The sequence below is a fragment of the Siphateles boraxobius genome, unplaced genomic scaffold, assembly GCF_051911475.1.
Source record: "Siphateles boraxobius isolate OS27281-9 unplaced genomic scaffold, OSU_SipBor_1 25, whole genome shotgun sequence".
In the NCBI taxonomy this organism is placed as follows: Eukaryota; Metazoa; Chordata; class Actinopteri; order Cypriniformes; family Leuciscidae; genus Siphateles; species Siphateles boraxobius.
This window is the reverse complement of record NW_027508866.1, coordinates 10021158-10034754: the sequence shown is the minus strand read 5'-3', so window position 1 is coordinate 10034754 and position 13597 is coordinate 10021158. Positions and strand designations below refer to the sequence as shown.

Here is a 13597-nt window from a genome sequence, read left to right as displayed (position 1 = left end):
GTAGAAGCATCTAACCCTGGTTGTAAACCTAAACTTGAGATAAACTGCAAACGTGTCCCTCAAATCTGATTGGTTGATTGGAATGTTGTTCCAGGATCAACAAAGATGTTGATCCAGGAACATATTGCACTTGGTGAAATCAGGTTCTGCAAAATAAGGACGGATAACACAGCTGAAATAGTTTCAAAATGTTCACCATGTTTCTAATATGGAAACAAGTAAGCTGTGTGCAGACAGAGAGATCGCGTGTGAAAAAGAGAGAGGAAAGTCTGTCAGTGACAGCTCTCTGGCCTCTGTCGAGTACAGCGCAGATGAAAATGTCTTTTCTCTTTTCTGTAGATTGTATTGTCTGTCACAGCGGCCAACTTGGTTACCTCCTAACTGTTCCTGTCAGCAAAGAGAACATTGCTTGTCATCTATGCAAGCCTTCATCCTACACAGAAACAGTTGTATCTGCTGTTGAATGGGGTCATATAGCACATGCTACAGAGAAAAAAAAACATATCCAACATATCACTTTTCTCCTCACACCCTTCTAATGACCTAATACACTCAATAAGTTATAACAACATATGTTTTTACATTGCTTTAACTCATTAAAGCAAGTTAAGCTATTTTCAACTTTTCTTATAAGTTATACAAGATTCAAATCATTTTTAAGTCAGTAATGCAATTTAAGTTGAAATGACTTAAATTTTTAAGTACAATCAACTTGGATGTTTAAGGCATCAACTTTTTTTCACAGTGTAGTTGTCTTTGAGGTAAATCTCTTTCTTTAAATGTCCAGTTTCACAATTCAGACATTTCTATTAAGAATAAGATATGTGAATATGTTTTGTGAAATACATGACTTTCACAAGGTTAACTTAAGAATGCTTGAAGCAATAATTTTAGGTCATGAATAAGCAATATTAATGAACATCTTAATTAGATCAGGTTCAATGATATGATTAATTAATTTGTCATTTTTACATTGTTTTAATAATTTTTTATTGTAAATATTTTACATTTTGTCTAAATGTTCTTTAAAAAAAATGATTTTCATTTATAAGGGTTTATACTGAGCGCTACTGTGTAAAAACCACTCTGAAGCAGGAGGGAGTTTATAGAGTTCAATCACTGCTGGACAGCGTTTGAGGAAACTTTTGTGGATGTGAGAGATCTCTATTGGACTAAACAGACAGAAAAGCTGTGTTTCTGGTCCCAGGTGGTAGAAATCACAGGATGCCTTATTGTTCATGTGTGAAACACAAGCCATGTGGTATTCAGACCTGAGGGACACACCTTTTCATTATGAGCCATATCTATAACCAGCTCTCTCCTCACAGACAGAGATTAATAATAATAAAAAAACAGCATACAAAATATCAGTGTGTCAGGACTGTAATGCAGGATCTCAAATCTCAGTAGCCTATCTATCTGCATTTTTAATAATAATATTAACAATAATTAATATTATAAGTTACAAATAATTATATGAAATAAAAAAGCAGTGTCAATAAGGCAAATAACAAAAGCTATTAAAATTTTGCATATATTGTAAAAGGATCCCCAACTTTTTAAATAAAACTACTACTATAAATAAAAATAATAATAAGTAGTAGTAGTTGTAGAATAAAAATAATCATTTCATATAAAAAATTATTATAAAGAAAGTGTCAGTACTTTAATGCAGATAATAAAAGCTATTATCATTTTTGAGTAGATGTCAAAGTATCCTGAAAGTTAAAGATAATACTTGTGCAAAATATAAATACAAACTATTTAACTTTCTATAATAAGGTACAGATATCAGTAATAATGATAATAACAATTATTATTATTTTTCTAAAACTTATATATTGTGAATATATTAAAATTGGTGTATCAGTACGGTAATGCAGAAAATAATGAAAAACTGAATTTTTCTATATTATTATTATTTAGGGTATTGTTTTTAATAATACAAGCTATTAGCATTTGGTGAAGATTGCATGTCAAAGGATCCTGAAAGTTATATATTATATTTATTATGTAAAATATAAATAGAATCTCTGAAACTCGTGAAATGTTGTTCAGTATTCTGGTAGAATAGGAACTGTAAATAGAAAAATATGACATGCACCTGCGATCTCTCAAATGGATGTTGTCAAGATGCTCTTGAAAGTTTGTGGACAAGGACATAGAGACCTGCATGTCCATATCGCCCTCTACCGGTGAAACTGCAACACAATGAACACTGATGCCACCTGTGCAATGCTGTTGATAAAAGTCAATCTGCTCGGCCCATTTAACACAGACGAGCCTCGTCCTGAAACCGATCAGTGCTTTTGGCATTGTGCATTAGTGGCTCATTCAATCTCTGAGACCTTCCCCTCTCATTTCCCTAATTACACCAGTGAGCTGAATATTGGCATGCTTTTACACTATGCACATATCAAAAATGCTTTTAAAAAGTGTGGACAGGCTGGCTATTTACATGGTGCACTAAAAAAAAACGACTACTTTAAATTATTTTTCTTGAAAACCCTCATTCACGTGGATTCCCTTTAACTCACCCCCACTTTCTATTTTTCTGAACACAGGAAGATATTCACAAAATGCTGGCGCATATTTGTACTTGTATGCAGTCAATATTGGAATGCACCAAGCTGAATAAGACATACAGGGCATTCCAGAACAGCTTAGTTTCTGCAAGCAGGGACACTTACAAACTGAACACATTCAGCATATGGTCAAAATAAGTATAATCAACTAATGTAAAATGCGTCAATTATTTAAGCTCAGTATTGATTGACACTATTCTTTTTTCTCAAGTAATGTCTTCTGTACTTGCATATTTTTATCACTAGATGTCTCCCTTTTGTAATGCATTTAGTAAGGTCAGAAAGCCAAAGCTGAGGGAAATTCATGTAAAATGCTTTATGTAGCCTATTTGATTGCCTCACACAAGTCAAACAGATCGAAAGCAATATTAAGTAATTTGTATTAATTGATCATAAATGATGAAAACTGGAAAACTTTTTTTATTCTAGATTATAATATTAGATAAGATTACTATATTATTGTGAAGATTTCAAATGAATACTGGGTATGTGTGTATACATACTTTCTAAACTACTTGTAATATATATAACCAACATATTTAATTATTTCTCACTGTTAGGCTAAATAGAGACATTTAATAATGACATGTCTATAATGGTAAGAATAATATTTAAGAAGAAGTAAGAAAGTATATCACAGTCACAATATAAAACCATGAAATTTTGTTGGATAAATTCCGTCACGTGAACCGTCGCCCTGGTAGATAATACACAGAATCTGTACATCTTGAGCCGCCATTTTGGCTCACAAGCGAAATCGTAGTGCTCACTTTCTACGTAGATTGAGGACCCCTGCCTGATGGTTAGAGCCAACATGGCGTCGTTACGCACAAACCATCCAACATCCATATAAACCTTGGGAGGATCCTCTGAAAAGAGGAACCAGACCCGCCATTTTCCTACGAGCCTTTTAAACCCAGCAGGGGGAGGCAAGATCCGATAGGAGAGCCACTGAGGAGGAAAAAGGGGGAGTTAGAGAGAGAGAGGGCGAGAGGAGAGGGCGAGTGCGTGACAGAGGGGCTGAGAGAGAGGACGCTGCTGTTAATAGAGGAGGAGACGTTTGGTACGTAAATGTCTCGATCAGCTGACGGCACACAGAGAGCAAACTTCATTTGGACTCTCTAAAGAGCCGGATGCGTCTTCCTCGTAATCTCATTTCTTTTCTCCCTTTTTTCCCAGTCAGGTGGCGGAACAGCGCACATCCCAGGGAATACCAGCATTGTCGTTGGATTTAACAGCACGAGTAGATTCATTTTCCCCCCTCTTTTGTTGTTTTCCCCCTTTTTCTGTTTGTTTAAAACTGCCAAGATGTCTGGACAAAGCATAACGGATCGGATAACGGCAGCGCAACACAGCGTTACCGGTTCCGCGGTGTCCAAAACGGTGTGCAAGGCGACCACGCACGAAGTCATGGGGCCAAAGAAGAAGCATTTGGATTGTAAGTGTCATGGGATTTTGTACTATGTTGATATCGGACCCGCGTTTGAAAGTTACGTCAGTCACTCGTCGCCGTGGGAACGAGAGGTTCGGGGCTCGAGGCCTGCAAACGATTCCCGTTCAGTGTTGCTCGTTTTATTTAAACGGCTTCCTCCAGCGACCTTTGCTGATGTTCAACCTGTGACTAGTTATCATTTGTGTCCCTTTTGCATGGAGTTTTCAGATAGCATGAGTACAGTGCAGCGCATTTAATGATTTAACTTGCTAACTAATAATTAACCACATTTGAAAAATGAGCCCATCTGCTGTCTAATTAGGACACTTGCAGATTGAGTCGAATGGATTCATTGATAAATCTGATGACCGCAAACAAACGTTCATTTGCTGCAAAAGAAAATCACTCATACTTTGTCTTTTAATTTGGCAAAACGAAAATACAGCATGTTTTATTAGTCACCTCACCATATGACTATTGTGGTTTTCTTACAGGAATGGTTAAAAATAACATGCTGTCATTATTTCCTCAACAGCTATATATATTATACACTATTATAAGCTGCTCTTTTCCATACAGTGAAAATGATAGGAATCACAGCTGTCAAGCATGATTTTCAGTGATGAACAAAAGGAATAGTTCACCCAAAAATGAAAATTCTGTCATTAATTACTCACCCTCATGTCGTTCCAAACCCGTAAGACTTCTTCGGAATTACTAATCTTCGGAATGAAATTTGAGAGCTTTCTGTCCCTCCATAGACAGCTAGGCAACTACCACTTTAACACTTCAAAAAGTTCATAAAGAGATCGTAAAACTAGTCCATATGAATTGAGTGGTTTAGTCCAAATTTTCTGTAGAGACTTGATCGCTTTATATGAAGAACAGATTTAATTTAGGCTTTCATTCACATTTAAACATTGATCCGCGAACATAAACAAGCTCAAGAACCTAAACAGAAGCTCAAGCGAACCTGCTTGACGCGTGAGTACAAACCCTCTGATTCTTTCGGAAGCTCAAACGTGCTGCGTAACACGAGAATGAACCTCATTGGTTCTTGCGGAAGCCCAAACGTTCTGCATAAAAGCTCTTTTATACTCCAGTTCGGATGCGTGCACGGACTACTTGCATTTATACTACTGAAAGTGTATGCTGGGGTCCGCTCGGTGGACGTGTTCCACACATTCGCAGTAGATCGGCGTGTACACTTTCACACACGCAATTTCCCTCCTCGAATTATTGCACATCTGGCTGTCTTTATATTGTTTTAACAACGGATTGTAGAGGTGTAGGTTGCGATGGACTTCTTCACACAGCCTCTCTTCAAATTCTACGTCCATGTTGTTTTCCAGCGCATGCGCAGTTGGTGTTTTTGTAGGATAGTGAAAATTGTCTCTAATTACTAACCCTCATGCCATTCCAAACCCGTAAGACTTTCGTCACTATCCTACAAAAGCACCAACTGCTGGCGCTTGCGCTAGAAAACAACATGGACGTAGAATTTGAAGAGAGAATGTGTGAAGTCACACAAAAAATGGGAGGCATGCGGACCCTCGCTCATGTTGAAAGTATAACAGAGCCTTAACATGAGAATGAACCTCATAGGTTCTTGCTGAAGCTCAAACATGCTGCGTAACACGAGAATGAACCTCATTGGTTCTTGTTGAAGCTCAAACGGGCTGCGTAACACGAGAATGAACCTCATTGGTTCTTGCTGAAGCTCAAACGTGCTGCGTAACACGAGAATGAACCTCATTGGTTCTTGCTTGAGCTCAAACGTGCTGCGTAACACGAGAATGAACTTCATTGGTTCTTGCTGAAGCTCAAACGTGCTGCGTAACACGAGAATGAACCTCACTGGTTCTTGCTGAAGCTCAAACGTGCTGCGTATAACACGAGAATGAACTTCATTGGTTCTTGCTGAAGCTCAAACGTGCTGCGTAACATGAGAATGAACCTCATTGGTTCTTGCTGAAGCTCAAACGTATGGCGTAACACGAAAATGAACCTCATTGGTTCTTGCTGAAGCTCAAACGTGCTGCGTAACACGAGAATGAACCTTATTAGTTCTTGCTGAAGCTCAAACGTGCTGCGTAACACGAGAATGAACTTCATTGGTTCTTGCTGAAGCTCAAACGTGCTGCGTATAACACGAGAATGAACCTCATTGGTTCTTGCTGAAGCTCAAACGTGCTGCGTAACACGAGAATGAACCTCATTGGTTCTTGCTGAAGCTCAAACGTGCTGCGTATAACACGAGAATGAACCTCATTGGTTCTTGCTGAAGCTCAAACGTATGGCGTAACACGAAAATGAACCTCATTGGTTCTTGCTGAAGCTCAAACGTGCTGCGTAACACGAGAATGAACTTCATTGGTTCTTGCTGAAGCTCAAACGTGCTGCGTATAACACGAGAATGAACCTCATTGGTTCTTGCTGAAGCTCAAACGTGCTGCGTAACACGAGAATGAACCTCATTGGTTCTTGCTGAAGCTCAAACGTGCTGCGTATAACACGAGAATGAACCTCATTGGTTCTTGCTGAAGCTCAAACGTGCTGCGTATAACACGAGAATGAACCTCATTGGTTCTTGCTGAAGCGCAAACGTGCTGCAAAACACGAGAATGAACTTCATTGGTTCTCGAACTTCAAGCGAACATACTTGAGCTTCTGTTTACCATAACTGATGTGTGAGATGATGAATGTTTATATGTAAATAAAATGCGTATTGGTATCACATAAAGCGATCGAGTCTCTTCAGAAAATTTGGAATAAACCACTCAATTCACATGGATTAGTTATATGATCTCTTAATGAACTTTTGAAGTGTCAAAGAAAGTGGTTGTTGCATAGCTGTCTATGGAGGGACAGAAAGCTTTTAGATTTCATCAAAAAGATCTTCATTTGTGTTCCTTACAGTTTTGGAATGACATCAGGGTAATTAATGAGAGAATTTTCATTTTTGGGTGAACTGTCCCTTTACATAGTTTTTTTTCTTCACACACAGCTATCCAGTTGCTTTAAAAGACTTGGAAAATATAGTTTATAACTAAAGTGTATGGATTGTATTTCATGGTACTTTTTGGAACTTAAGTTGACAGGTGTAGTCCTCATCCACTTACATTGTATGCAAAAGAGCAGCTTGGACATTATAATACTGACAGACTTTGGAGTCTGCCACAGACCTTATAGTTTTTCAGTTCTTTGGTTAAGGTTCATGTCACAATTAAAGTGAAGAACATGCTGGCTGTTAGAAGTTATGCAACATTCCTACTGTGGCTGGTGTTTATAGAGGACTGTGTTGTAATTGGCTCAATCTTGGCAGCGGCTCAACTCATGAGACAATTCTGTCATGTTAACTTTTAACTTTTTATGTAGATATTTTTATGCAGATCACTTTTTATGTAATATTTATTGCTGAGTGATATTTTCCTCAGTCTCCCACAGGTGCTGGTGCTGACAGGTCTCATAGTGCCTGAATGATGGCCAGTGGTTTTTTTTTATAATTCTAAGGAAGAATGGGCTCATTTAGGAGCCAGGACCCATCTTGACCAATACAGTCCTGTGATTGTTTGACTGTTTAGTGAGATCTGAAGCCTTTGAATAACTCAAACTGTACTTGGAAATTAATCAACTGTAGTTTGTTCTTAGATATATTATATATTATTATATATTTATTGCAGTAAAATGCTTGATTTTTGATCATTGTGTGTGTGTATTTTTGCACAAATGTCGGTGAATGTGGCACCATGATTTGAGTCAAATCAAGGGTGGTGGCACCGCCACATCAAGTCTTTCACCGCACACTGCTTGTTTACATATAGCTTTTTGCTTTCGTTCCCACCCTACAGTGCTAATTTCCTCATGGCAAAACTATTTTTAGCTAGGTCTTGACAATACAGAATGGCATGTGTGCTGCCAGACAGTTTTTAAAGGGGAAGAGAGAAGTTCTGAACTCTAAGACTAAGTGGAGGTTAGGCGTAATTACTCTCCTCCCTTAAAAGTATGTGCTTATGTTAAGTTCTTTGCGATCATTACGTCAAGAACATTGTTCCACTGTAGGCCGCTTACCCTTAGGTTAGTTCCCGTAGCGTGGAGAGTGTGTGTGATGAGGTCTTGTAGGTATGTCAGGGCAGCAGTGCGTATGTGCCTGGAGTTTCCTTTGGGACAGAAATAGCAGTACGTTTCACTCTCCTTCTGTTTGATTGAACATAAGATACGACTCCGTCCCCCAGTCTCTTTGATTTGGGCCGGGTTTCCGGGGTAGGGAGAACATTCCTCTTCAACTACCCTTATTCCTGAAATGACCATGCTGGCTGAAATATGTCCTCCAATTGTTTCTTCATGTTTTAGTTTAGGAAAACATTTTAGGTAAAAACAACATAGTAAAAAAAATAGTAATTCAGTTACGTTTAGTCACAAAAATGTCTTTGTACTTTCACTGTAATCTGATATACAGAAAAATAAAGAGACCGTTATTTGGTCAATTTAAAAAAAAATCCCAGAATGTAAGTTTAATTTTTGGCTTATTACGAAGTTTGAGTTTACCTATTTAAGACTAACTTGTCTTTGTTATTGCAGAGGGTTGCTGTGCCTTATGCAGTACATTATTTTATGTCCATATATGGATGTCGGCTTCTGTTCCATAATGTCCACCATTATTAGTCAGTAAGGCTTAACTGTGTTCAGTTACATTTAGCCTAATACAGAGAACTCACTATACTGCTCAAGCTTTACTAAATGTAATGCTGGTTCAAATGTGTAATTTCTTCTCTGCTAGCAATTTGAAAATACTAACACCCCCTCCATCTGCTAATGGCTGGGCAATCAGTTAAATATAACATTTTGCATGCTTCACCTTTTAAAGGGATAGTGCCCCCCAAAATGAAAATTGTCATCAATTATGTATTATTTTTAATGTAACCTGAGATATTCCTCCAGAACAAACCTCATTTGCTAAATTTGACGTAGGCTACTCCATGTATGTGTGTTGATCAATGTTAATGCATAATAATAAGTGAATAATAAAAAAAAATGTAATCTGTCATATAAAGCATTAAACCTCTTAATTTATTCATATTTTTTATACAATGTGTTTATGAAACATCAAAGTTTTGGTAAAATAGACTTCCAGTAGAGGGACATCTCTGATTTTATTCAAAATATATTTATTTGTGTTTCAGATATGAACTAAACTGTTTTGGAATGACATTAGGATGAGTATGCTAAATTATGAAAGAATTTTAATTTGATGAACTATGCCTAATTTCATTTTAAATCAGCATGATACTATATTGTAATGCACCTAATCTATCTATTTTTTTTTTTAGAAAAAATATTTTACTAGAAATTATTTTGATTTTTATATTGCCTATTTTGTTTCTGCAACTTCTATAATTGTGTGTTTGAATGCATATATGTTTTTTTATTTGATCTTTACAGTCCATCGACATTTTACGGATTCTTAATAATGGCCCATGGATATAAATAACGTGCAAACTTCCTTATGTGTGGTGATGGTGAGAGATTGCATGAGAGATTGAATGGTTAGTTGCTGAATTTATTTAAAGGTGATCATCATCACACACACACACACCACCGACATCAACCACAGACCTTCCACTGTTGTATTTCCATGACTTGTTGAAGCCATGTTGGCTGGCCTTCCGTGCCCCAGTGCTGTGTAAGCAAGTTCTGTGGGATCAAGGCTTATTCTGGGTCCTCATTCATATGAGTCAGTTCTGCAATATGATAGACACTTCCTAGAACACAAACGCGCACAAACATACTCACTCACTCACTTATCTTTACATATTTAAGATACACAGCCACTCCTAGCAAACTTTGTGCTTGAATTGAATTAACTCATGTGTTTTTCATCAGATAGCTTTATTTCGCACAACTGCAAAGCTCTTCTGGGCAGCATGTAGAAGAATGTTTGAGATTACACTGCGTGATAAACACTATATAGTGTACTTAATTGGAATTTCGGAATGTAATCAAAGCAAAAATATTGTTTTGTCCGCCTGGTTACTGCTGAAGTTTTTCAGGATGTGAAATGGATCTTGTCTGATGAACCGTCAGACAGCCAGCGGAAATCGGATCAGTTTTGTTGTAATCGTAGATTAAAGTGCTCTCATCTTGATTGGTGTTCCTACTGTTTAGTATCCATATTTGCAAATACATACTTAAGCCCAATTTTGAGGTTGAAGTCATGGAAATTGCAGTCTGAAAGCACCCTGAGCGTCTGTGCATCTACCAGGTTTTAGGGTGGGAAAGCTTATGTAGCGTTGACTGTAGCATTCTCATCCCATCAGCGTGGTTACAACACCCTTAAAATTTCATCTGCTCCAAGTTCAACACAGTGACCCCTCGGATTTATGGTGTCCGATCTCTCTGGCAGAGATCCACTGTAAGTCAGTCATGTGAGTGTGTGTGTGTGTGTCTGTACCTGTGTATAAATGTAGCATGTGACGAGTAAGGCTTCAAATGACAGTCGGTTAGAAAGAGTGCTGACTCGCTGCCCTGCTGTGTGTGAATAGAGACCAGTACCGCTTTTAGAGTCACTATTTGAACCTCCTAGCCGAGCCCTAAAGCATTTGTAGTTGGCTTTCTTAGTGTTCCATTTCCTAAATTATTGACCCAGTATGCCATTAGCAAAGTGCCTCTTTACCTCACCAGTTTTAAGTGATCAGATATTATGTAACTAGTCACACCAACCCAAATACAGCAGAGATAGAAAGGTTACGATGCCCTCCTTACTGCTTTTTGTGTGATGATGACAGATATTTAGGGCATGAACGGATCTTTCTGATGGGTCGCACTCACCAAGCATCACAAAACAGTTCCAGAATAAGTTTAGTCAAAACTAGTACTAGTTGGACTGTTTCTTTCAACATGATTTCTGTTGTTCATTCATGTTTATATCGTGCTATAACTAGTAGTAACGACAAAGAGGTGGTCGGTTTACATGCGCACCAGTGATGCGCGAGTTGATCACCCGCGGTCACGAGTCATCCAAATTATTTTTAATGATATTCGGGTCGCGGTCAGTCGGGTCGTTTGAAATAAAGATTCCAATTAAACCTTTGCAATTTATATAGCCTAGTACTATATAGACACAAATTTCTATGAAATACATAGGCCTACACTTTATTGTAGGGCTGAAACGATTCCTCGAGTTACTCGATTGCAAAAATTCCTTGAGGCTAAAACTCTGCCTCGAAGCCTCATTAAATTCCTATGACGCGCACTATACGCGCGGCGCAGGGATTTGATTGTTTCACACGGACCGTTTATTCACACGGACCTGTTCAGGAAGCATATATTTTGAATTTAGTTGGCGCGATGGCGGAGAATAAATATGTAAATAAACTGCAGAAATTGTCTAAAGTGTGGGATCATTACACACTTAATTCGCTTACATTTAACTCGCTGAAACAAGGTAACGTAGTCTAAGCCTATTGATGTTCGCTGATTTTAATCCCATACTGTATTTGTAGCAATGTCGTGATGCAGTTTGACTAGATATGATTTTTAGCTTTGATGACATTTTTAAGTAGTAAACGTAATTATCACGTTCAATTGCAAGACTATAGCCTAAAAAAAGAACCCCTTCTCACACACACACACACGCCAGTCAGACCAATTGCAGCAATGCATCACATATGCTTAAACTTGTATGAAGCCAAGCAACAATCATTTCAGCATGCATTCACTGTACACACCGGGACGTGATGGAGGAACAAATATTGTATTGCAGTCTTTGCGAGACCTTGTTTGTATTTCACGTCTGCCAAATAGTTACAGACAACAACAAAAAATTAAAGTCCCCAGCCTGTTGGTTTTTAATAAAGATTCGGAGTACTCATTTTTCAGTTAAAACGCACAGAACAAAAAGTGCGTCAGCTTTTACTGTGTGTTCAACAACAAGTCACGTTACAGCTCTTCTTCAGCGTTAAACTACCAGAATACACAAATATGCTTAGATGCTTAGAGTGGTTATATTATAACATCTTAAGGAAAATTTACATATGAGATAGCTTTATAACTTGCATACTATATAACTTATAACAGCTTTAACTGAAATAGACACAAGTTTAATATAACTATTCTGTTAATAAAACACACACACAAATAAAATATCCGATTAATCGATCGATTAAGTGCTAGATTAATCGATTACAAAAAGAATCGATAGCTGCAGCCCTACTTTATTTGGCTGAATAACTGGCACGAAGATTAACGCACAAGCTCAGTATGCCTGTTCGTGGTCAGTCAATAGCCGTGTGTGGTGTCCAAGTTTGTAAATAAAGACTAAATGGCAGCGTCTGATATATTTGTATAGCGATTTATTCAGGAGTGCCGTGAGGCATTATTTCGGCCTTTGTGCTTGCGCTGGCCAGTGGAAAAGCGGCTAATGGGTGAAGATGGCATGAAGACGACTGTGCATTCGCGAGATGGACGTATGCGCATTAGGCTACTCTATTTGTTCTGTGTTTTCTTTCTAAACAGTTAGGCTATGTTTAGGTGGTATTTTACATGTTTTCATCACGCAATCATGTTTTTGATGCGGTGGTGACGCGTTCACGTAACATGATGTAAGGGTGGCGGTGGCGCTGCCGATAAAGCACCTAAAAGCTGTCACAAAGAACTGGCAAAAGCAATGAATGATTATGAATATGTCAATATAGCAAGGAGACATTTGAATTATTTATTAATAAAGATGAAGTATGCAGGTAATGTTTTGCCCTTTGAGGTCTGTATCATTTGACAACAGGCCACGATTGTAATTTTTATATTGTTTAAATTCCTCTTATGTAAGTGATCATTAATGTTGATTGTGTAAATGCATATGCTGACAATGAGTAATGTGATGGACATGGTTGCCAACCTTGATTACCTAGTTGAAGTGAAACTTTCTTCTTGACGGCTGAATACATCACACACTATGCTAGTATTATTTTTAAATGGTATCAGCTCAACCTTATCAGAGCCTAACATGCAAAAGAATCATCAGGAATAAACAAATATTCTCCGAAAACATTGGACACTATACAATATTTTCAGTATTATAAAGTAGCCCTATTTTAATGTTTATTACACCTGAATAGTGAATAGACTCAATAGATCTCTTGCGCTCCTAAAAGCTTATGTCGACAAAATAGTAGCAGCAGGTAAATACAGATAAAATGAAAAAACAAACATAACTTAATATCAGTAAAATGAAATAGAAAGCTGCGCTTACAGACGCTCACATTCAATCATGTAAACACAACACTGACGTCTTCACTTCCAGGTCACAAAGCTGTCAATCAAAAACTCAGTAGCCAATGAGAACACACTGCTACTAGCCCCGCCCCCACGAGAGATATGTGTCAGAATTGCGAACGAAAACTCGGGGAGCGTAAACGAAAACTTGAGAAGCGTAACTGAAAACTCTGGAAGCGCATTTGTAAGTTCAGATCAGCGAACGAAATATGAGAAATAGTTAGCAAAACATTCTGTGTATTAAGAACGAAGTAAAAAAATGTTCCCGCGATTTATTCTTTTTCAGTTTCAAAGATATTTTTTTCAGTTT

The 13597-nt window shown here is 37.7% G+C and overlaps 1 protein-coding gene across 20 annotated transcripts in view; it reads left to right on the top strand.

The window, feature by feature from the left end:
* Positions 1-3391: 3391 nt before the first annotated feature.
* picalma (phosphatidylinositol binding clathrin assembly protein a) overlaps positions 3392-13597 on the top strand; it is a 43107-nt gene continuing 32901 nt past the window's right edge. For 4 of the 20 annotated variants that reach the window (XR_013207084.1, XM_077242525.1, XM_077242523.1 and 1 more), the window contains exons 1-2: positions 3398-3648; positions 3765-4023. Coding sequence is in view for 19 of the 20 variants with exons in the window: in XM_077242525.1 (XP_077098640.1) it covers positions 3894-4023 (130 nt within the window). In the remaining variant the exon portion in view is untranslated. Of the gene's footprint in view, positions 3649-3764; positions 4024-13597 lie in introns of all 20 variants that reach the window. The other 16 variants (XM_077242524.1, XM_077242522.1, XM_077242520.1 and 13 more) reach the window with 9 other exon arrangements.